We start from the raw sequence: 24298 nt of genomic DNA, 5'->3' as shown, positions 1-24298 counted from the left end.
TCCTAAAAACACTGCACAAACTGCGGGGTGATTAAAGTTTTTATGATAACAACTATTTTGAGTAATTACCAATAGAGTCACAGTGCCTTTTAAGGGGATGCGACTTTTTATTTCAGATATCAAAGAATAAACCACAATAGAAACTGAGTGTGGGTAAAACAATACAACTATTACAAATTCAAGTGTCACCATTTGAATACTGCCATAGAGTGTCAGCATCCAGAGATAGTTTTCTTTCTTGGAAATCTGATTTGAAGGGCGTAGACCAATTAAACAGACAACAAAAGAAGACAAATCGTGGTCGAACTGTCTGGAGTTATGTTAGTTCAATTTTCTTGTCATTGGGAGGAAGGTTGTGGAGTGGTAGGGAATGAAAGTAGGCGTTAATTGTTCTCTCTCATCGTGGAGACTGTTGTTGAAATGTGTTTAAACAAATTGATTATGCCTTGTCGGGGTTTTACAAATGTCTTTTTTTGGGTAATTTTGTTAATTTGTCATATTTTGATCGCGTCAATCAAAACACTACTAGTAACTTGTGGGTCTTGTTTGTAAATTATGACACAATGAATTATTTTATCGGATGATTTCTATTGGTCTGATATTTTATAATCTTACAGATTAAACGTATTTACTTATTTTAACTAGTATTTACTTTGTTTTGTTACACCGTAGATGTCCGCACTGGACTGTGGTCCAACTCTAACTTAGCGTCATTTCACGACAGCGGCTCCGGGGGAAGCAGATGTACCAACAGAGTCTGGCCACAAGGTCATCGCCACTCCGGCCCAGACTGACCAATTGTAGGGGTTTATCAATACAATCCCAGCCTAAGACTGACCGTACCGACCAGACCGTGTGTACACAAACCGCAGCTGGTTCTATTTACAACCGTGGATGATATTTTACCATTCGTAACCCCTTGGACCACTGGGATCGATGGGGCCAGACAAGATAGAAAAATGTGTCCCGACTCAAGGACACTTTGACAACAGAACAATTAAATCCAGACAATAACAAACAAATTATGATCAAACGCCCAGTCACGTCCTCAGAGTCTACTATAACGTCCCTGGAACCTGTCAAACTCTCCCTCTCTGGTCAACGGCGAAGTGCTGGCCATCAGGCCGGTCATAATTGGTGTTTTATATTGACTAATTTTTAACTCTTTGAAATTTGTATATCTTTATTATTTGACTGAAATTCAGCATTTGGCTGTGATGGTCTTTTATAGACCCATTTTAAACCAAATCGAAGGCCGTATAATACAGACATTTGGTTTGAGGCCTCCATGAAGATTTCCATATTGTGCTTTCGGTTCGAATGATGGTGTTTGCAATCATTGTCGCCTGCGTTATTATTTTAAAATAAAACAAATAAAGTATTGCCTTGGTCATGCATAGATTCGTCAATGTGCCAGTTATCTCACGTTACGTGATTTTTGAAAAAGGCCAGGGGATTGCGTAACTTTGGGATATGGACTTAATCATTTTTTTTCTACACAAGTCTCCTCAAAACAAAATCGTTACAAGTTACTTTAACTCCGAGCTCGCTGATGTCAAACCTGCATTCAAGGCTCTTTTTTTGAATGAATTCTTGCGTTTTCAAGGAAACATCTGAAGGGGATGTATCATGAAATCAGCGTGGCGTGAAATCCAAATAGAGGAGGCATTTAACTTGAAGGATAGAGGAATTAAGGTGCCCGGATTCCTCATTACTGATTAGGAGACGTGGCTTAGCTGGAGAAGTTCTCCCTTTCCGCCACTTATCTGAAGGATAATACAGTTTGAATAACATTTTGTGATATAGAGAAGGTATATGGACTCCTTTGGTAATTGTCAAATACCAGTATTTACCACTTGGTGTATATCAACACAAAATAACAAATCTGTGAAAATTTGGACTCAATTGGTCATCGAAGTTGCAAGAGAAACATGAAAGATAAAACACCCTTGTTGCACAAATGTGTGTGCTTTCAGATGCTTAAAAAGGGTTTCAGGCCTAATTTTTTAAACAAAATATTATTTGAGTGAAATAGAACTGCGTAACTTCAGCAGAGGGAGCCGTTTCTCAGTGCACAGTGTTTTACACTATCAACAGCTCTCTGTTGTTCGTTAACAAGTAAGTTTTTATAATAGTGTATAGTGCCTTTAAAACAAGACGATCGTCTGGATGTCAAACTGACATGAGCTTATCGAACTATTCTAAACATGATCAGGTATGATCGGTTTACAATAAAAAATTAATCAACATAAAGTGGTATAAACACAATCGGTAACATTGAATGTTATCACTGTTTATTTGCATTTGTTCAGAACACTTGGACTTGAGTACCACAATCTCTACGATATTTACAAATAACATCCTTTTAGTTGACGGCTAAATACTTTGTCATAAACATTTCTATTGAACCTTTCATGATAACTATCCCGTAAGTTCTATAGAAAATAATTATAGTATTGTAATAAACTGGACGAAGAAGTGAAACAAAAATATCATAATGTTGAAAATAAGAAACTGCTTGATTAAAAAGCATGTGAAAAAAAAGACAATGACCTGTGTCATCACAATTTTACACACGAGAAACGGAGGCTTTCCTCGCTGCAGGCACGATTTGTACAGGCTTATTATGGAAGAAAACATAAAATGGTATGGATATTGCACTGTCTGGTCATCAGCAGCTATACTTTTGATAGAAACTCAAAACTTGTTCAGCTTTAAATGTGGAAAGTGTGGCACAAACTGCAAACATTTCTGGTATGACAAGTGCAGCGTCTTTTGTGCCAGGAAATTCTTGGAATGTACAAGGTCGTGTGTATACGTGATCACTCACTCGTCAGATGTTCATCTCACCGATAGTGTATACGTGATAGCGCCACCAAGCGTCAATATCTCGTAAACAAGCAATGTTTTGAAAGTGCTTGTTAAAGAATGTGGAGCCACATAGTGCTTTTGGACATTGTCGTTTGCAGTTTGGCTCTGAACATGTTAGAAGATTGGGGATAACTAACTGGAATTGAACTTGAACTTGAAACTCCAGCAGCTGTTTTTCCATTTCATTTCAAAGACTTTAATGCACATGTTTTGACTCACTTCAGGTTCCAGTGAATGTTTACAATCAATTCAGATTGTAGATTCTATTAAAAATAGAACCACAATAAAACTATCCTAAATAGAAAATGCACCAAAGGGTCACTTATATTAGCAAGGCAAACCGTACTAGATATGTTAACAATTTACCTTTTGTTGGGGTCTTTAACGACAAAAACTGTTGCTATCTCAAAAAAAAAAAACGTTGATAAATAGTTTATGAATCTTCTTCTTTGACGTTGTCGTAAATAGGTGTCAGCATACCGTCACTGTCTTTACTTCCAGAGGAATATCTGATCAAAAGAGAAGAAATTCATGTACAGTTTCATTAGATATAAAAGGTGATTGGCATTGGAAACTGGTTTTCTTTCTGTGATGTTCTTTTATAGTTTTTCTTCCTCGTAAGTATTTGGCAGTAGGCCTAAATGACTTTCTCAGCACACCATTCCCCAGTTGGCATCAAAACGTATAGAAATCTGCTTTGATGTAAAAGTAATGGGTAATATTATTTTAGGGCCTATAACAATCAAATTCCATGCAAATGTTAGAAATTAGAAATAAGTAAAAAAAAAAAAAAAAAAAAAAAAAACAAGGAGCAAGGAACCACGACAGCTGAAAAACAAAAACAACCAGAAGAGATTTTTCTACCTGGTAGGATATGTTCACTGCAATAATCCCACCTTTCGAAATAATTAAAGGCAGTGAACGCTATTGGTAATTACTCAAAATAATTATTATCATAAAACCTTACTACGAGTAATGGGGAGAGGTCGATAGTATAAAACATGATTAACGGCTCCCTCAAGTTATGTAGTTTTCGAGAAAGAAGTAATTTTCCACGAATTTGATTTGGAGACCTCAGATTTAGAAATTGAGGTCTCGAAATCAAGCATCTGAAAGCACACAACTTTGTGTGACAAGGGGTTTTTATCTTTTATTATTATCACGCAACTTCGGTGACCGATTGAGCTCAAATTTTCACAGGTTTGTTATTTTATGCATTGTTATGTTGAGATACAGCAAGTGAGAAGACTGGTCTTTGACAACTACAAATAGTGTCCAGTGTCTTTAAAAACATCGATCGTCTCCTATTATTTCAACTCATGCTTTTATCAGAACAAACGGTTCTTTTACACACGATTCCCATCTAAAACCTAATCAGTTCTTAGACTCAAACATAAACCTTATAAACACCTAGCTTAGCTTACCTTCTACCTTTTCCAAATGATCCTTTTATGTTAGGAGGGTACATGTACCCAGTCACGCTGATTGGCGGTGAGTGACGTAGTAACATGGCGATGGTTCCGGCACCCTCAGTGTTCTGGTAGGAAGGTGACCGCAAGTAGTCACTGTTTGGACGGGTGGGACTCTCATAAGCGTTCTCCTCGGTGCGTCGAGTCTGAAGATTATTTCGAAGATGGAGATTGTGAATATAAGAACATGGCATCGGTTAAAAAAAAGGCGAATTCACAAAGCAAGGACCATGCTGCTACAGTGTGCTTTGTCAACAAGGGAAGTAACCTCAAATAACCCTTACCAACTGAACTATTGGTGGCGCCCTTGATCGAAAAGCTGACCACCAAACTTATTCGATGATATTGTGGTGCTGCTGCGGGATGAGTTGGGTCGGTATCAACACACATGCATAACCCGCTTTAGAACCAACAAACCAAATGGTGGTTGGAAGTCGTAACGTGAAAATACATCCGGGTATGAAGCTGAAACTATATAATGTGGCTAACAGACACTTCACATAAAGGTGCTAGAATTAACATGTATAAATGGGGACAGCGGCGCAAATAACTTTAAATTCAATTCAATCAAACCAACCATTCGATGACATAATGCATACGGGAGTTGGAAAACTTGACAATGTGTTTTGATTATAAAAAAAAACCGGGCATGTGTAAACGGCACTCTTAATGTAAATAAGTTACGAAAACAAAAGTGGAACAATTGGGAAATATGAGACTTACGTGTGGCGCACCATACTTGTTACACATTCTCAACCTAATTATGTATAAACCAATGAAGAATAGGCAGACAGACAGTATACAACTCGCAACAATCGGCGATAAGCAAGACTGATCTGTGGTCAGAAGAAATACAAACAACAAATTTATTTAAAAATGAGACCAAATTAATAATTACAGTCACTTTTGAATTTTCACTTAAGTGAGTCTTAAAAAATGAATGTCAAAAACGAATAAATTGAACGACTAAAAACCACATACTTTTTTCACAATTCCTTACTCTGTAAGGAACAGAATTCTGTAAGTTACAGAAATAATTATTTATACAAAATACACATTTCAAAACTTTTTTAAATTACATCCGTTACTGAATTTATAGTTTTCATTTCTACCTGCAAGCTTTAGAATCGCATTAGGTTTATCCACTCCAGGGGTGACTTCAATATCCGCCGGTGCACTCTCTGACGACCCGTACATGGTTACCACGGAAACAACATACGTCGTCAAGGGTACGAGCCCATTTATCGTGACCTCATTCTTGTCCACTATCATTGGGTCATCTGACGGGGTTTTACCTGGTGTGAGGGTCACTTTGTACCGGTTGTATTGTCCCGATAACAGGGTCCATGAAACTGTCACTGATGAGTTCGTGACCTCGAAGAGGACGATGTCTTGGACGGTGGCTGGTCCTGCATGAATGGAAAGGTTGGTAATGTTTAGAAACTTCCCATCACGTTAAAGACCAGTCTTCTCACTGGGTGTATCTCAACATATGCATAAACTAACAAATCTGTGAAAATTTGAGCTCGATTGGTCATCGGAGTTGCAAGATAACTATGAAAGAAAAAACACCATTGTCACACGAAGTTGTGTGCTTTCAGATGCTTGATTTCGAGACCTAAAATTCTAAGTCTGAAATCAAATTCATGTTAATTACTTCTTTCTCGAAAACTGTGTCACATCAGAGGGAGCCGTTTCTCACAATGTTTTATACTATCAACCTCTCCCCATTACTCGTATACCAAGTGAGGTTTTATGCTTATAATTATTTTGAGTAATTACCAATAGTGTCCACTGCCTTTAATAACATTGTCTAATGGCTAATATTTTTATTTTTATCATTGGTGGCTTGACTCTTCCATGGATCTCCATGGTAATATTCATTAAAAGAACTGACTGTAACGTGTTATATTGATTCGCCTGCCAACTACTGTTCACATGTGTCCTTATACAACTTGTATGTACTGTATTTGAGGGTGTCAATAAGAAATGAATTTCCAACTAAATTGAAAACCAATGCCTCTCAAGCTTTCCTTCTTCAAGGGATCTCACTACAGTGTCCCATTTCTTTTTCATCCAAACATATTTGTGAAACAATCATTTAGATTTCGTCACTACTTCTTCTCATTGATATTACCATTTGCTTTCTGATACTGTGGATAATAAATTAACCTTGAACATATTATGTCATTAAATATAACGGTGGCATTGAGATTTCTCGACACACGGTTAGAATCCAACCAAGAGTGAATAGTGATATAAAGTAGAATGGACACAGGAAGGGAAAACAAAGGGTCTCCATATTCTGAAGACTGGGGTGCTCCATCAAGGAAATGTGTGTACAAAGTCTACGGGAGGTTCTTATCTACATGGACAAAGGAAAGATGTCTACACAGGGATGCCACAAATAACATTTGTTTTGACTCAATGGCCTTTTTCGAAACGACTGGATTTGGCTTTGGATTCGGCTCACGCTAGCTTGGCGCCGCGGTTGTTTTGACAATTGCGCGTGTCTTGGGTATACACACTCAGGGCTTCAGACGAAAGGACGGAGCCTCAGGCCGAATCCAAAACCGAAGCATTGGTTTCGAAAATGGCCTTTGTTGATACTCACGTGTTGTGGCAATCTCTTCTAGAACCAATCCGCTACCATCCGATGGTATAATTCTTATGGTGTATGTCGTCGTTGGTTCCAGTAAAGTAAACTCATACTGCACGGTACCATCATCGAATATGACGTCAGTGAACACGTCACTCTTATTAGAGAAGAGTACAACGATGTGCCCGTCGCTATGGTGATGAGTATCGTCATCCTCGTCTAGCAACGGACGGTAGAGACTACCAGGTTGTCGGTGGATCACGTCTATCAGCGGACGGTAGAGACTACCAGGTTGTGGGTGGATCACGTGACGATGTTCGACTGAGCTCGGTGTCGGTGGGGGAGTGGTTTTCATGAGACGAACTAAAATTTGAACGCTGCTTGCGGTTACTTTTTGCAGGAGAATTCGAGATTGTGGCAGGGGGGCTTTAAAAAGAAGAGAAAACAGCACTTTGTTAAAGAGACGTGTACAAGTGAGCCATGTATGGGCATTAATGTATCAAATTAGTTGTATTATGTTCACAAAGCTGATGTCATGATTACTATTACAGGTTGTTATATGATATGGCAACATATTTATTTAACATGCACTTGTTGTAATTAATAAGGCATGATCCATTGGTACTTCAACAATACCCGAATACCAGTTTTCGGTGACCACAACAAAATAAACCGGAAACAGTATGTTATGCATGTTAGTGTCGTCTCATACCTGTGGTTAAAGTGAGATTCCTTGCGTTACTTATCGTCTTCGATTCGCCAACACCGCTGACAGCGACCAGACTAAAGACCAATGAAGTCTCTGGGTCTAAGTCAGTGACGTAATACTTGACGACGCCCTTATCCAATGGACGCAGCTCTGTGACTGTTTCTCTCCAGGCTTCCTGGTAGGAGATCTGGTATTGGTCGAAATATCCACCGCCTGGTTTCCAAATAAGGACAACTGAGGTGGAGTCTAAGGTGTCTTCTTCGTAACTAAAACTAGTGGGAATGCTTGGCCCTGGAGGAGTAAAACGATTAATAAAGCGTTTCATTAATGTCATTCCTTAGCCAAATAGTACCGACTTTAAAGCCTAAATGTATCAAATGTCATGAAAAGTTGAAGCATAGAGCATCATGTTGTGAACCCCAAAAACGTTCTTATTCGAAAGATTTTAAGGGCCTACACATTATTGTAATCGTTATAGCGCATGCATTTGTTGCCCAATAGTGTGGTGCACCCACAAATGCAGAGCTGTGTATTGGGAGAGTTGCGACATGGAGGGACAAGTTTCTTTGGTCACGTGGTTGCTGGACGCTGTGTCTCCAAATGCAGCACCAATGGACAGACAAGTCTGGCACCCGTGTTCGCCAATGCATTTCTTGTGGGAAAAAATGGCTTCTAATCGCAAATTGTCGTAACGACTCTGCACAAATGCAAAGTACTGCGCTCTCACTTGTTCTTATCTTTGTCTTCAACGAATCTCCGACTCCAGTGACGTAGATTTGGATCTTGTACTCAACACCGGGAGAGAGACCACGCAGTGTACGCGTGGTAAAACTTTCCCGCCGGTTGATTGGATGATACAAGTGGTCCGAGGCCAGTGGTTGGTCACTTCCAACTGGCCAAGCGTAGATGAGGTAGCTAGAGGCCTTCTTGTTGACGTGTTGTGGCCAGGTGATCTCAAGCTCCGTGCTCGAGTAGTTGTTTAGAAAGATCTTGTCGCCTGGAATTTCAACTGAATGGAGAAATATAATACTGTATTATTGGTTTGTGAATAGTTCGCACTTGTATCTCAGAAATATAGAATAACAAACCAACTCCGAGAGAAGTGTGTATCTTTCTCAGTAGCTGAAGAAACTTGGTCATTCGTTAAATAACTATTGGCTCGTGGTGCCCTGCATGCGAGTGACCAAAGAAGTAAACGAGAATAGTTTAATACTCAGAAATAAAACCTCAATGATTTTCGTTATTTCTTGTTACCAGTTTTCAAAAACAATCTAGAAAGAGGTGATGATAAAGAAAGTATTTGATTTGAAGCTTCGTTCAGGTAAAAATTAACCCCTTCTCGACGGAACATGCTTGCCCATCTAAAAACACTGGGGTCGATTTTACAAAACACAGTCCTAACTATAATAAGCACTGGTCCTAGGACCTTTTAGTACTAGTTCAACACTTAAAGGCAGTGGACACTATTGATAATTACTCAAAATAATTATTAGCATAAAACCTTACTTGGTAACGAGTATTGGGGAGAGGTTGATAGTATAAAACATTGGGAGAAACGGCTCCCTTTGAAGTAATGTAGTTTTCGGGAAAGAAGTAATTTTTCACAAAATAATTGTATTTTTAGACCTCAGGTTTTGAATTTTAGGTTCTCAAAATCAAGCATCTTGAAGCACACAACTTCGTGTGACAAGGGTGTTCTTTCTTTCATTATTATCTCGCCACATCGACAACCGATTAAACTCAAATTTTCACAGGTTTGTTATTTTATGCATATGTTGAGATACACCAACTGTGAAGTCTTTGATAATTACCAATAGTGACCAGTGTCTTTATTTGGGCTAGTCCTAAGTTAGGACGAGTAACTCGTCCTAACTCGAGATAATGCTAGTCTAAACTCTTTTTGAAATCGAACCCTGGATCTCAAATGCGTCATACAAGTTCATCAATAAATGCATCATTCAAAATAATATAATCAACATCAAAATTCCCTCGTTCGTTTTAATTATGGGGAAGTTTTGTTTCCCTGTTTGGTATAAAAAATTAGATTAGGCTCAAAGTAATCTCAAAGTATTTGGACACCGATCTGTCAATTAATTTGGTGTGGAGTTTAACAAAAAAAATCACACGGGACCGGATTTGAACTCATGTGAACGACTGAGTGACATTGCTTTTGTACGGTGTGAGTCATGGAAAGGTGGTTGTGACGGCGGGAGGTTACAACTGAATGCACTGTTGGAAATACATTTTCTACGCTCATGATTTTCCGCTTCACGATTTCGCAAACACCTGGCCCCACTTCTTTGTGTGAAGTTCGATTATATTCTGGTAAATGGAGCGAGTTAGCTGACAAGTCCCATCCATGTAGTAATTAATTCATTCATGTGCGTCCTTGTTAATCTGTGAAGCAGGCAGTTGGAAAAAATGCCTCTACTTTCAACGAAATAAGCAGCGATGTTCACACGGTATAGTTTCAATTCATGGATGTTTAAAAGACTTCATGTGATGTGGATGTGTGCATCAATGGTTTACAAATAACCCGTCAACAGCATCAATATGTCATGTTGAAGCTGTCGCTTTTGAGAAATTGGGTTGGGCTCTTTTCACTGATACACCATTACCTTTTGCCAAAGACAGGTGTAAAGTCACCTGGAATTGGTATTTTGTCAAAATAAAGCTTTTGTCACTAATATGTGTGTTGATGAGTGGAATGTGTAAACAATTAACAAAGGTTTTAAAAAAATGGTTCTTATCTTACTTACAAATTTAAGAGTAGGCCCCGACCCGAGAGGGCGCTGTTCGTGACGTCAATCGAGGCGCGATATATGAAGAGAAAATGTTGCACAGCGCTGAAAAAGACGTCGGACCGGACCACTATTGCTCTAGTGAGTCTGACCAGCCGTGCAGGCTGACCCCATATTTAGTTGTTTTGCTGCATTGCCGGAAGAATGCAAGAAAAAAAAAAACTTTTTCGAAATGTACAAACTCACGACTTGGACTTGAATGTACATTGCACGTGTGTTAACTCTACGCACCAAGGCAAAGTCTGCCTCGATTGACGTCACAAAAGGGGTAGGCGGAGTCAACCCCCCAAAACAACTTTATATGTTTTTCAAGCATATAAATCGTTACAAACAATTATTACTACTCTTATGTTTGAAAGAAATTTAAATCATATTTCCAGGTGAATTTAAACTGTGAACCCAAATTACGTACAATGCACACTATCTTGCTCCGTGCTCAATAATACACAACAGGAAAGGCAGGGCGGCAAATTTGCTAATATATTTGTCAAAATACAATCATTCCTTTGAAGGCACCGGATACGTTTGGTTTTGGTCAAAGACCAGTAGCATCACTTTATGAAATAACAAGTCTGTGAAAATTTTGACTCAGTTGATCCAACCTTTTTTTTCAATTAATAATTTGTGTTTGCTTCAGACCTGATTCTTATAATTTCAAGTGAGAAATTACCGCTTTCTCGAAAACTACATTACTACAGAGGGAGCCGTTTCTCTTTATAATCGTTACCGAGTAAGTTTTTATGCTAACATTTATTTTGAGGAATTAGCAAAATTGTCCAGTGTCCAGAGTGTCCTACCGATGAATCTTACCCTTGACAATTGCTTGAAATGAGCAAGTGGCTACGTTCCCGGCTGCATCTGTAGCGGTATACACCACCTCGGTCCTGCCGAGAGGAAAGACCTCACCACGGGCATGAGTGCTGATGATTCTCGGTGGTCCAGAGTTGTCAACTCCTCGTGGTTCGGTCCACGACACGGCGCCAGAAGTCTCTGTTGGGAAGACGTACGATAAGGCCTCCACCGGACATCCTTCTAAAAGTGGTTTCTCGTCATCTGATGATGAAAGATGAAGGTAAATTTATAGCTGAGCTTATTTGTAAAACAACTGGTGCAACAGGGGGAAGTGTTGTAAGAGAGTGATCACAATGTCGCACGTGTGTTGAACCCAGGGCCCAATTTCATAGCCACTGGAAACCTTTGGTAATTGTCAAAGACCAGTCTTCTCACTTGGTGTATCCCAACATACGCAGACAATTAAAAATCCTGTGAAAACTTGCGCCCAATTGGTCATTGAGTTTGCAAGAGAATAATTAAAGAAGAAAAAAAATACCCGTCTTGCATTACGCTGTGTGCTTTCAGATGCACAATAAAAGGTTTTAGCTGATTGTCTTTTATTATTTGATTGAGAAGTGAACTCTTTCGCAAAAACTCAAAGATGTAGTGAGACAAACAGAGTTAGCTGTTGCGGTATGACAAAATGTGATTATTCGCAAGAGTGCTAAAAATGGTGTTTTAATAATTCAATTAATTTTGTTTTACTTACCAGTTACTACCACATTAAACGTACATTCAGCTTGGTTGCCATTGAGATCCATGGCCTTATACGATACCGGTGTGTAACCCATCGGGAATGACGAAGCAATGGAAGATGAAGACTCAAAACTCTTCAACAGAAAGTTGTCTGTTGCTATGGGTACATCCCACGTGACTGATGACCTAGAAGTACTTCCGGAGTCAGCAGGTATGGTGATGTCTGATGGACAGTTTGTGATTTTGGGTGGTTCCTCGTCTAAACGGAAAGGATGGTCACAAAAAAAAAACAATTTGTTTTCCGAGGAAATTGAGGAAGGGCTATTAATAAAGCATGCATTTGTTTTTGTCGAAATCAAAATTCGTGGAAAATTGCTTCTTTCTCGAAAACAACGTCACTTCAGAAGGAGCCGTTTCTCACACTGTTTTACACTATATCAACAGCTCCCCATTACTCGTTACCAAGTAAGGTTTTGAGTAATTACGAATAGTGTCCACTGCCTCTAAGAAGAGTTCACGCTTGACACATTAGCTTTATAATAATAATAATAATAACCAATTCTTATATAGCGCATTTACAATAACCGTATCAATGCGCTTTACATTAGTGCCCTGGTCATAGGGCCAATAACATCCCTTTTTAATGTTTCTCAGCTCCCGTGGGAGTAGGCCTATACAACCTGGGCAACAGTTTATATCGCTCCAAAGGCTTTTCATTCACAATATCAACCTCTACCCTCGCAGGTACCCATTTATTCCCCTGGGTGAAGAGAAGCAATTATAGTAAAGTATCTTGCTCAAGGACACAAGTGTCACGACCGGGATTCGAACCCACACTCCGGTGAATTCGCACCAGAACTTGAATTCGATGCTCTTTATCAGCTTTTAAACGTACGCCCATCAAGTACGACCAGCTAAATAACATTAAAACTGTAGCAAGGTAACAGGTAGACTCTTGTTCTTTGAGAACTTGTCTTGCTCTATATTTTACTAAACCGCGGAGAAGGTTTTCGGAATTCGGGATCTCAGTTCTGAAAAGTATTGTTCTGCTTTTCAATTGCTACCTGGGAGGAAGGTAGTAAATCGGCTAGGACTATTAGCTTTAGCTTTAATGATCTAGGGGACTTCTGGTTTTTAACTTCACAACCGAGGAGTGAGTTCTTAATTGGTTTCAACGTTTCGACTCGGAGCTTGCTTTAATAGTCATCGTCAGGAGACCGCAAACCGAATATTGATACCTCGCCATGCAATGCCTCAAATCCCATAATTTAAACGGGCTTACGGAATAATCTAAGTTGGTTTTGGATTATGTTAGATCATGGAGGTACAACTTTTTTAATTCTACCTCCATGGTATTTTTAGGTGGAGATTGTCTCGCAACCCACATTCACCTTTCGCATTCCTTTACGCCACTTACCATCAACTCGCACCACGAAACTACACGTAACCTTGTGGGTTCCGTCAACCTTTGAGTACCTAACATCATGAGTGCCAACAGGAAACCTGTAAAAAAAAACCGTGAAAATTGTGAACTTGTTAAACTGTCTGGGAACCTCTACACGCCAATCTCAATTTTGTGGTCGAACCCTCATGGGATGGTCATTACCATGTTGACTCGTTAGTTTCCAATCAACGGTATTTCTGTAATTGACATGAAATGTTAATCTGTGACCGAGGTCAAAGTAAAAGGCGTCATCGGTAGATATGATCTCATGTTAGTTCACGATTAGTCAATCATGTTGATGTAAGGGCAGTCAAATCTGGGTTGGTGACAGAGATGAACATTATGTGGGAAATGCAGGTATAAGCACTATAAGAGTCAAGATGGCCCAGTACCCCCCCCCCCCCCCAAATCTTCAATAATCCATAACAGAGTTGATTTGCACCTGACTAGTTAATCATCCCCAATGCCATCCATCTAAACTTTATTTAAAGACAGTGGACACTATTGGTAATTGTCAAAGACCAGTCTTCTCACTTGGTGTATCTCAACATATGCATACAATAACAAACCTGTGAAAATTTGAGCTCAATCGGTTGTAGAAGTTGCGAGATAATAATGAAAGAAAAAAACACCCTTGTCACACGAAGTTGTGTGCTTTCTGATGCTTGATTTTGAGACCTCAAGTTCTAAACTTGAGGTCTCGAAATCAAATTCGTGGAAAATTACTTCTTTCTCGAAAACTATGGCACTTCAGAGGGAGCTGGTTCTCACAACGTTTTATACTATCAACCTCTCCCCATTACTGGCAATAAAGAAAGGTTTTGTGATGATAATTATTTTGAGTAATTACCAATAGTGTCCACTGCCTTTAAACCATTTGGGAGAACTTGGGTGGACAACCGTATAATGTGTATAAAAAATACAAGAAGGCAAAGTTGAAGATAATCTTAATAGCATTTGACGTGTAGGTTCCTACTCAGTAGTTCCTTAATAACTCAGCTATTTCTATTCAAGGGTCTTCACCCAACAAGCTATGCTTCTAGGAGACTTGTTCATTACATTGTAGCTATAGTGTATTGTGTAAGCTAACTGATTGAGTGAAAATATTCTGAACTGAACTGAATAATCAGATGTAAGGAGGTATTTGTGATCGTTACCAGCACAGTGTTGGTATTTTTGCTTCTACATACCGTGGTTGCACACGAATATTCAGTGAGTTTTGTGAGTTAAATCACGAACCTTTCTCCGGGGTTGTGGGTAACCTTAGTCGGTGTTACCTCCACTCCGTCCAGGTCGATGAAACGAGGAATTATCCAGACGACTATTGCCCAAGACCGTCCTAGTTCAGTTGGAACCGAGATACCATGGGGGCATCCCACCACGGAGATTTCTGCTGATGAGTCTGAAAAGGAAACGGTTGGATTCAATTCAATTCAATTCGTTTTTTAAAGACACAGACACTTTGGGTAATTCAAAGACCAGTCTTCTCTCTTGGTTTATCTCAACATAGGCTACGCATAAACTAACAAACCTGTGAAAATTTGAGCTCAATAATTGGCCGTCGATGTGGTGTGCTTTTCAGATGCTTGATTTCGAGACCTCAAATTCCAAATCTGAGGTCTCGAAATCAAATTTGCGGAAAATTATTTCTTCGCGAAAACTACGTCACTTCAGAAGGAGCCGTTTCTCACAATGTTTTATACTATCAACTATTTGGAGTAATAACCAATAGTGTCCACTGTCTTTAACAGTCCCACAATGGAGAGCAATTTATTTGCATACATGCAATAAACAAAATAATTTCACACAATCGTACTACTGAAAATAAATTAGATAAATTAGACAGTATTATACCTCACAATAAACAACAAGGGAATCAATTAAACAATTCCATTAAGAACTTCATCATGGGCAGCCATTTTGAATCAAGTCATAGGTTTGATTATACATCATATTCCCTCTTTGTTCAAAACATACTTATTTCCAGACATGCACTGCAAATGGCGTTACGGCAAACAAAATAATACACTAATACTTCTCTATGCAATGCCTCATATCCCACACAACTTTTTTGTATTGGTCTTTATTTAAAGACCTTATCTAGGTCTTTAAAAGTTTGTTCTATCAACGTTTATCACTTCTTTGTGAAGGCATCGGATAATGGTTCATGTTGTACATTTAGAAAACTCTACCTTCCAGAACCAATAGGAGACTTTCCAACGCTAGGCGGCAGCAGACATACCGGGTAAATTCCCATTGTTTACGTAGTTCTGAACATGCGCATAATTCTGAGAACAATGGATTTACCCGGTAAGTCTGCTGCCCTCTATCGTCCCAGAAAGTCTCCCATACAATGGGGAGATAGAATTCATGAGATGGTTTTACCGCAAACCTTATTGTATCTCAACCATCATCCTATATCAAACATAATTACTTATCCGCTGCCAAAACATAGGATTCGAACTGCCTCTAGCTGCCGGGCAACCTCGGTAGTCTAGTTGGTAAGACACTGCTCTAGAATTGCAAGGGTCGTGGGTTCGAATCCCACCCGAGTAACATGCCTGTGATATTTTTTTTCACAGGACTCGGGAAAGTACTGAGTATACAGTGCTAACACACATCGGTGTGTGGGTAAAAATCAAAACTAATATTTTATACATGTTGGGATACACCAAGTGAGAATACCGGTCTTTGACAATAACCAAACATGTCCATGCCTTGTATCAATAAAGAGCCGCGTATACAGTGCTAACACACATCGGTGTATGGGTAAAAAAACAAAATTAATATTCTTTATCCCCGATGCAAATTTAACATCTATTATATAATTACTTTACCAAACCAAAGCAAAAAATGCCCTAATGTGCCTCTTCGATCGTGCATCCATTAAGGAAATGAAATTAGTTATTAAACTTAGCATAATACTAGAAACTGTCACAGATATCAAACAGTGTTTTTTTGTCCAACTCACACCATGTTTGTGCCGTGACTTCATCACAAAGAGTCATATAGATGACGAGAAGTGCCTCAATTACCCACACTGCTGACGTCATCGTCTGGAGAAATAAAAGTAAAAGGAGAAAACAAAAATAAAAGTTTAAGAACGGTTGCAACATAAAATAAAAGTGCTATGTTCTTTTTAAGTATTCATGAACACTACGAGTGTACATGCATTGCAATCTGAGTGATGTACATGCAGTTGCACCAATTTGCAACCGGGTAAGTTCGTGTAAAGAGAATTGCTGATGATTTCCGAAATGTGTTTCATTCATTACCATGATGGAGATGGGGGGAACTGAAGCGAACTTTCATCCAACCTATACTTTATTCCCCAAGTCTAATCAAGAATGAACAGTTTAACGATCAGACAGACAGCTTGTTCCTTTGCTAAGTACTTCATTTTATCGGCAAATAAAATACTTTTTTTATGCATTTCAAAAAAAGTGTCTTGAAAGCGTTACATTGAAGAAACTATTCTAGTAACTGAGCATAACACCCATGACCACCTGGAACATAATTCTGTTTGTAGAATTATTATTATGTTCTTGGGAGAAAGTTGACCATTGAACAAAATGCAACCATTAACTTTGACCGAGGAAAGTAACTTTTGTAAAGTTCCAAGTTCCTGTCATTGCCTCATTTTTATTTTGTTAACTTCAGAGTCTTGTTAAACAAAATAATTGCAGACCAACGATTGGTGTCACCGAGTTGTTTTGTACCTCGTTTGTAGTTAGCGACGTAATACCACGAGGAGATTTCTGCAGCAGCCACCAAAAATGTTCCCCTACCTCCGTAGCCACTCCCATCCATCTTTCTGAACTACATCAATATATAGGGTTTGCATGGCAAAGAATTTATTTATTTGCGTCTCTCTACATGACTATAGTTCCGGAGTAATATATCGTCAAACACACCATAACCATGCGATAACATACGGCCGAGAGTTAGACAAGTGAGAGACACTATTTTCACCCATTTCGCATTGTCGTCATGTTGTAGTCTGTTTTCTACTTTACTCTTGAAAGTTTAAAGACAGAACAATACAAGTCTTAATTTGTGCCGTCATCCTTAAGCGGATACCACCCACCGATGCCGTTACCAAACTTGTTTAACTGTCAATACATCTCGTCAATGATTCGGTTCAGAAAACTCAAGGAAGTATTTGGGGGTTGATTATGATTTAAGAAAACACGGAAGTGCATGGGCTTGTTTGCAATCACCAAATAAAGATCAACTTCCTTATGGTGCAGATTCAAAAGCACTGGCTGGACACGTTTGGTAATTGTCAAAATATTCTCACTTGATCTATCCCAACATTTGCATAAAATAACAAACTTGTGAGAATTTGGGGTCAATTGGTCAGCGAATTGCAAGAGAGTAATGATAGAAAAAACACCCTTGTTGCATTACTTTGTGAGCACTCAAATGCATAATAAAAGGCTATTTATGTTTGAGTGGAAAGTTGCTTACGGACGCGTTAGCCGTAACAAAGTGCTGGTGAGACTTTTTACCCAGCCTGCATATCGTCAAGCTATAACAAATAACGCCCTCCGAATTAGACCACTTCTGTTTTTAGACCATGCATGAAGCGAAGTCCTAATTAGTTGTGATGTCTTTTTACCAAACTTTGGCTCATTTTGAGTTGCGCAAACTCATTCAGCCAATAATCAAATAAGATATATTTAAACATAATACCCTAATGAGCCGGTTCCTTTTATAAAGCAGATCGTTTTTTTTGTAGGTTAGTCTGTTTAAGGGTACCTATATCTATTTAAGTTTGTGTTGAGTTCCCATTTTGGAGTCTGCTGAGTTCCCATGGGACCCAGTGCTCCGTCTTGGTTGAGAGGTGGGTTTAGGATGCTAGCTAAATTAATAAATTGTTGGCTTCTTTTCAGCATTTCCCATGGTACTTGGTTGAGTGTAATGGTTTAAGGAAGACATTGATTTGTCGTCTTCCAGGGCACAGTGTACTGAAGACTGAAGATGTAAACAACCCAGGTGTTCCACAAGACGTGTTACCGTATTGACTTATACCTTACTTCAAAGTTTGACTAAATATTTGTGTTTGGTGCTTTTTCTATATATATGTTTTATGTTGGCAACTAGTGATTTATACTCGTCTGCTTTAGTTTAAGCCTACACCACTTCTAAACAAAGTTCATGACTTGAAACAAGCTTGGTACGAAATGACCTGGGTGAAACGACTTTGGATACGAGTTTGGATACTTTAAACAAAATGTTAAGGTACGGAATAATTTTGGGTACGAAACGACGTGCTTCTAACCTTGCGAAATCGGCATCATCAAGAAAATTATACCACCTTCAAATTGCGTGGGTACGTGCAAAACGATTTCGAAACGGCCTGGGATACAAAATGACTTGGGTCAGATGTGTTGGTAAAGGGCTACGAAAGTATGAAATGACACGTACGAAACGACCTGGTTATAGAATTGGCTTGGGTCAGAAATTGTTGGTACGGACTTTGGTACGAAACAACCTGGGCATGAGATGACCTTTGTCAAATTTTGAGGGTAGCACGACCTCGGTACGAAACGACATCGATACGAAACGATCTGGTTAAAGTGACTGACTTTGGTAGGACATTTTGGGTTATAGGTACGGACTTAGGTACGAGATGACCTGCTTTAAAACGGCCTTTGCCAAGGTGAATATGATTAAACCGTTAGACAATAACTAAGTAGTCATAAACTAAATGCAGTCCAAATGAGTACCAGGTAGACATGACATTCTCGACATTCACAGAAACTTCCGCCTGAAGAACCTCAGCAACTGAGTTCTTTTCTCAAGTTTGATTCAAGTGATTTTTGTTCAAGTTTCCTGTTTTTATGATCAGTGCATGACATTGGAGTCGTCCCCTTTTCGACCTTCACCTACTTAGGCTACCGTCTTCATTCACAAGGTTTCTGACCTCTGGGGCAAAATAGTGACAATTACTAATTTTGTTTTCAGGTCTCAAAGGACTTCTCCTCAAAGGACTGAGTCAAGTTTATGTTTACAGACAGTGAAGTCGCGTAGCCATCTTTGTAGATTGTAACCATACAGCAATGACTCATCCAAAATTTCGGAAGTTAGTTTTTTCCCGGCAGCATTCTTTCCAGTTGAAGGCAAAAATAACTAGAGCCTATATGCGTCGATTGCCATCTAAACACTATTATGGTTATAATTTAGGGCAAATGATATTTTGGTGTAGGCCTACACTCACACTAGATCCATTTGATAAAAACACCTAGAATATGGAATAATTTGTTTCTTTTAAAGTTGGACTGTTCGAATAATCATCGCTGAGCAGTGACGAGTTTTCCCAGGGTGTTGAAGCATCTGTTGTAGTTTCCTGACATTTTGGTAAGAGTCACCACACCTTATATGGAAAACTGAAAACAACACGTTATTTTATAAAACAGATGTGCCATCGTTAGCAGCTTCATTAAGTTACCGTTGTTCGTTTCCGAAAACTCCATAAAGGTAGACCTGTAGGAATATTTATTACGTGTTTTGAGAAAACCACGTTAAAAAAAAACGTAACGGTAGTTTGTTAACGATGTTTCAGGTTGCTGGTGACTGTTTTATTTCACAGGTTAAGCAAGCTTTCGAAATTCACAAAATTTCGAAAATTGGTGATCTACGAGTCAACGAAAAACTGACTTTACAAGTTCGCCAAACAAACAATACGTACAGTAGTAGTATCAGGCTGTCTCAAGACACACCTGGCTACCGTTTTTGAGTTACCGACAGAAAACTATCAACGGCCAACAGAAAACTATCAACGGCCTACAAGATCCTTACCGAACAATATATCTGCAAGTCTATCTTACGACATAAAACAATTGTCTAGAAAATCCCCAAACTACGTTGAATGCACACGTTTCATTCAGATTAAAAGTCTTATCTGTAGTTTCACTGGCAATATTCATAAGCGTTTTTTCTAATTCTCAGCGTTCAGTGTAAACCTCATAATTTGACTATGTATACGATAACTACAAAATGTCACCACAACATAATTGCCGGTTCACCAAAACGGAACTCTGGATCTTAGTTCATAGTTCTAAATCCAGCATTGTTTCCGCACATCATCGACTGCCATTTCAAATCGACAAATACAGAGAGACCCAAATACTACTTGATATGATTTTATCATTATAATAAGACGATTAATGGCGCAGTAAAAACGTTTAGAAGTTTCCTCTCTGCTGGTTAAACTTGAAGGGGTGGTACAAGATTGACTTTCAACTCATCTAAGAACACAATAAGCAAGTACAGTTTTAAATTAAACAAGGCTAAGAGATATCCGCTTTTTAGTTTGACTCCTTTCCCGCCATTTTGTAGACGATGCATCACTCTCGCGTTCGTTCAAACCAAATAAAACAAGTGGAGTTAAAAATGTGGATATCATCTGACAGGCATGAGAACTGAATTTTGTGTGATTATTAAATAAATCCAAAAGGCTTTTGGTGGTTGCGTGCGAATGATACTTGGTGCACTTTGTAGATTGTGCTGCTTCTCATCATCCCCAATTATTTGGTAAATTAAACTTCTTTAAATATTGCCAGTTGGCGCAGACCTATCTATCTTTAAAATCAACAATATATTGCACTCGGTAGATTGTGCTGCTGCTCATTAAAGTTATCCCGTTGGTTACGTGTGGATGGTGCTTGAAAAGTATATTGCACTTTGTAGATTGTGCTGCTTCTCATCATCCCCAATTATTTGGTAAATTAAACTTCTTTAAATATTGCCAGTTGTCGCAGACCTATCTATCATCTTTAAAATCAACAAGATCTCTATAAAGGCTTATAACCTCTTTCTACAATCCAACGTATTTGTTGAGTGTTCATTGCGCACTGCTTCCTCATCGGGTAAGACTTCGGAACTGGAATTCCTAAAAATAGACACAGCTGTAGTGTGCCATGTTTTTGTCGTTTCCCCGCTGGCTGCCTCGCTTCATTTACGTTTAAATTGAACGCGGATCGTCAGGGTATCAGACTCCGGTATGTAAGCCCTATACATCCACATAGATTCAGGGATCATTCATCGCTTTAGTCAAGAACAAGGATAGCGTCACACAATCTAAACCTACGAAAGAATTAGAATAGGCCTAACTTGTTTTTGTTTTTTTCAAGCTCAGACTATACCCAGTTCTTGCACGATTTAACGGCACTGGGCACTACCGGTAATTTCTCCAAAGTTAGCATAAAAACTTACTTGGTAACGAGCAAGCCAAAAGGAGAGTTAGCTGTTGATAGTATAACACATTGCAAGAAACTGTTCCCTCTGAAGTAACATAGTCTTTGACGAAGAGGTAATTTCTCTTTCAATTAGAAGACTGCATGCCTGAAGCCCTTTTTAGGCATCTGAAAGCACACACATTTTGTGCAACAAGTCTTTTTCTTCATAACTTCGATGACCGATTGATTCCAAACTTTCACAGTTTTTTTTTGTTATCTTGGGAAACACCAAGTAAGAATTGCCAAAGGTGTCCAAGCCTTGAAAGCTTTCAATGTACGTATCAGTACTCTATATTTTCAACATTCTTTTAGTACATTTGTTTTGCGATGGTGTAGTTGAACGAGTTAGGTCAGGTTTATAATTTAACCCATGTATAACATCACCCATAGCGTGCCTGGTTTACAGAAATGGCAACGTTGTAGGATCGGGGACACCACTATAGCTTGATTTAAATAACGAGGCGCCTTATGATTATCAATAACATGTCTCGAGAGATTGCTAAACAAAATGAGTCATACAAAAGAGTTAAAAACAATTAAGTTGTTAGGCTTTTTGCCGATAAACACCCAATAGTTCGTACAAATTGATACCTTGCCAAGTTGGGAGAAATTAATCCTTACAAGTTAGCCAGGTTTTGCAGACTAAATAAAATGTATTATAGGATATACAAAAAATCACCCCAAATACACTCACGACCCAGATAAGCGAACTAAATGTCTTGAAGTATGCATCATTAGAATAAAATGTACTCTATAACACTAAAAGGATACCATTTGAATCGTCAATTTCATCAAAATATTGTTATGAATACATCAAAATAACGATTTATTTTTGCTCTGAAACTTTGTGCACCTGCATATTTTAAAGGCATGGTTATTTTTTTCCCGACTGCACATATCAGACAAAAAAAAAACGTGTGGTGATGTTTCAGGTGTTCGGTCGGTCTTTTCTCTCAACGGGTACTTTGACAGAACTTCAGATTAAAATATATTTCAATGTCTGGACGATTGATACTGGTGTATGAACATTAAAATCACTGGGTAATTTTCCGCACGTCGCCACCAAATTTATCCGCCGTTAATTAACTCCAAAACCACTGAATATTTTTCTTACCTGAGAAGAAGGGTTGCATACATACATCCATAAAACAAGAAGAGAAAAACAGTTTGTAAACAATGGTCAAAATTGGGCCGTTTTTGAAAAAAAAAACCGGCCGGACGTTGGTGGCGAGGTCGTAACATTTTTCCAAATCACTACATGCGTTCGTATTGAAATTAATCTGTGTTGGGTTTTTTGTGTGGTGAAATTCAACTGTTTGCCCATAACTTAATTGTCATATCGATTTAATGATAACTCTGAAAATCAATGGCAATCAAACTCAATTTGGAGAAGGCCTATTAGCAGTTTTGGATTGTATAGTGCATTTTGATGAACTTTTCACTTCGAAATACTGCGGTTTTTGAAAAAAAATATATATCAATTTTATCACAACAAATTGTATGAGAAGCGTTACTTACAGTAAAAGTAACGCTCCTTAGTTTGTGTATAGAATTGTCTTCCTCTTCAGATTTTCGGCAGTATATAAAAAAACGCTACCATCTTTTGAAATTAAATGTTTTACAGGTTAGTGTTATCATCCATGGTTTTACGTTGTATCATGGAGGTAGGAACCATTCCTACATCCATGGTTGTATACAGGATTGAAAAAATAGTGGGTAACATACCAAATGTATGCAATCCCTTTAAACTACTAGTAGTGGTAGTAGAAGTTATTTATGTTAAATTATCAAAACAAAAAGCAACTTATTTTTTGTGAACACGCACAGGTTAAATAGCAAACAGAAGCTATAGTTAATTATCTATGTATGCTCTATATAAACAAGGTATTAAAGCATTGCTGTTTTTGTCACTTCAACGCCATTTACAATCATTGTCACTCTTGCAATATCTTCAACTCAACATACTCAACAAAGAAAGCAAGTTATTGTCTTACCGTATTTCGCAGTCGTCACTGCACCCATAGGATGACTGAAAACGGTTGACTCAGGACGAACGGCGCGGCGCTTGCTTTGCTTGTAAATCCCAGCGAGTCAGTGGCAGCTATTCCTGTCGGTAGGAAGGGGATTGGGTCGCTTCAAGTTCACTTAGAGTGTGGGGCAGCCCAGTCACATTAAAGGGTTAACATAACCACGATCACTCAGGTTTTCATTTTCACTACCCCCCCTTTGTGTTTGCCTTACTGAAGTGAACAAGAAGCTAGTAGTAATAAACTACAGCTATAGAGTTCATACATTGTGAGCAGGGAACATGTTCATAAGAATTTGATGAACTCTGGAATTGAAAGACTGGGCTGATTGGGCTTCAACGGCAGAAGCAGGTAGGGAGTTCCAAAGACCGAGAGAAAGAAAAAACAGAAAACGAAACACAAAAGGTCTTTATTTTATGAGAATTCTAAAGGCTAGGGTGCTCGGAAAGGAATTTGTGATCAAAGTAAATGGGAGGTTCCTAACTACGGGGACAGAACAAAAGGTGTCTCCACAGGTATGAACAAGAATGTGTGTTGTAGTGCGTGTAAACAACACTAACTGCAAGGGAAATTGCTTGTAAACCAGAAACAATACAAACAAGTTT

General features: G+C 38.7%; 1 protein-coding gene across 2 annotated transcripts; it reads right to left on the bottom strand.

The window, feature by feature from the left end:
- Window positions 1–2272: 2272 nt before the first annotated feature.
- LOC117291924 (tenascin-R-like) lies at window positions 2273–24018 on the bottom strand. 2 transcript variants are annotated; one of them, XM_033773930.1, is made up of 13 exons: window positions 23661–24018; window positions 16395–16479; window positions 14663–14825; window positions 13397–13482; window positions 11993–12238; window positions 11260–11502; window positions 8376–8657; window positions 7652–7939; window positions 6955–7365; window positions 5453–5749; window positions 5064–5176; window positions 4296–4486; window positions 2273–3380 (listed from the first exon to the last, which is right to left on the bottom strand). In XM_033773930.1, exons 2-13 carry the CDS (start codon window positions 16474–16476, stop codon window positions 3305–3307), a joined length of 2478 nt encoding a protein of 825 aa, XP_033629821.1. In that variant the 5' UTR covers window positions 16477–16479; window positions 23661–24018; the 3' UTR covers window positions 2273–3304. The 2 variants fall into 2 exon arrangements, with proteins under 2 accessions (XP_033629821.1, XP_033629822.1); XM_033773931.1 differs by lacking the exon at window positions 23661–24018 and adding an exon at window positions 17143–17200.
- Window positions 24019–24298: the final 280 nt, after the last annotated feature.

This window comes from Asterias rubens, chromosome 6 (assembly GCF_902459465.1).
Source record: "Asterias rubens chromosome 6, eAstRub1.3, whole genome shotgun sequence".
In the NCBI taxonomy this organism is placed as follows: Eukaryota; Metazoa; Echinodermata; class Asteroidea; order Forcipulatida; family Asteriidae; genus Asterias; species Asterias rubens.
The sequence above is the reverse complement of the archived record's forward strand: the minus strand, read 5'-3'. Positions and strand labels throughout refer to the sequence as shown.

Bases quoted from the DNA above. Each gene is read 5' to 3' on its own strand.
- LOC117291924 (XM_033773930.1), bottom strand. From the start codon at position 16,476: ATGACGTCAGCAGTGTGGGTAATTGAGGCACTTCTCGTCATCTATATG. The intron at 12,239-13,396 runs GTAAGTGGCGTA...CTTTCCGTTTAG, and splicing joins TTTCGTGGTGCGAGTTGATG to ACGAGGAACCACCCAAAATC. The intron at 3,381-4,295 runs GTAAGCTAAGCT...TCTTTTGATCAG, and splicing joins TCATTTGGAAAAGGTAGAAG to ATATTCCTCTGGAAGTAAAG.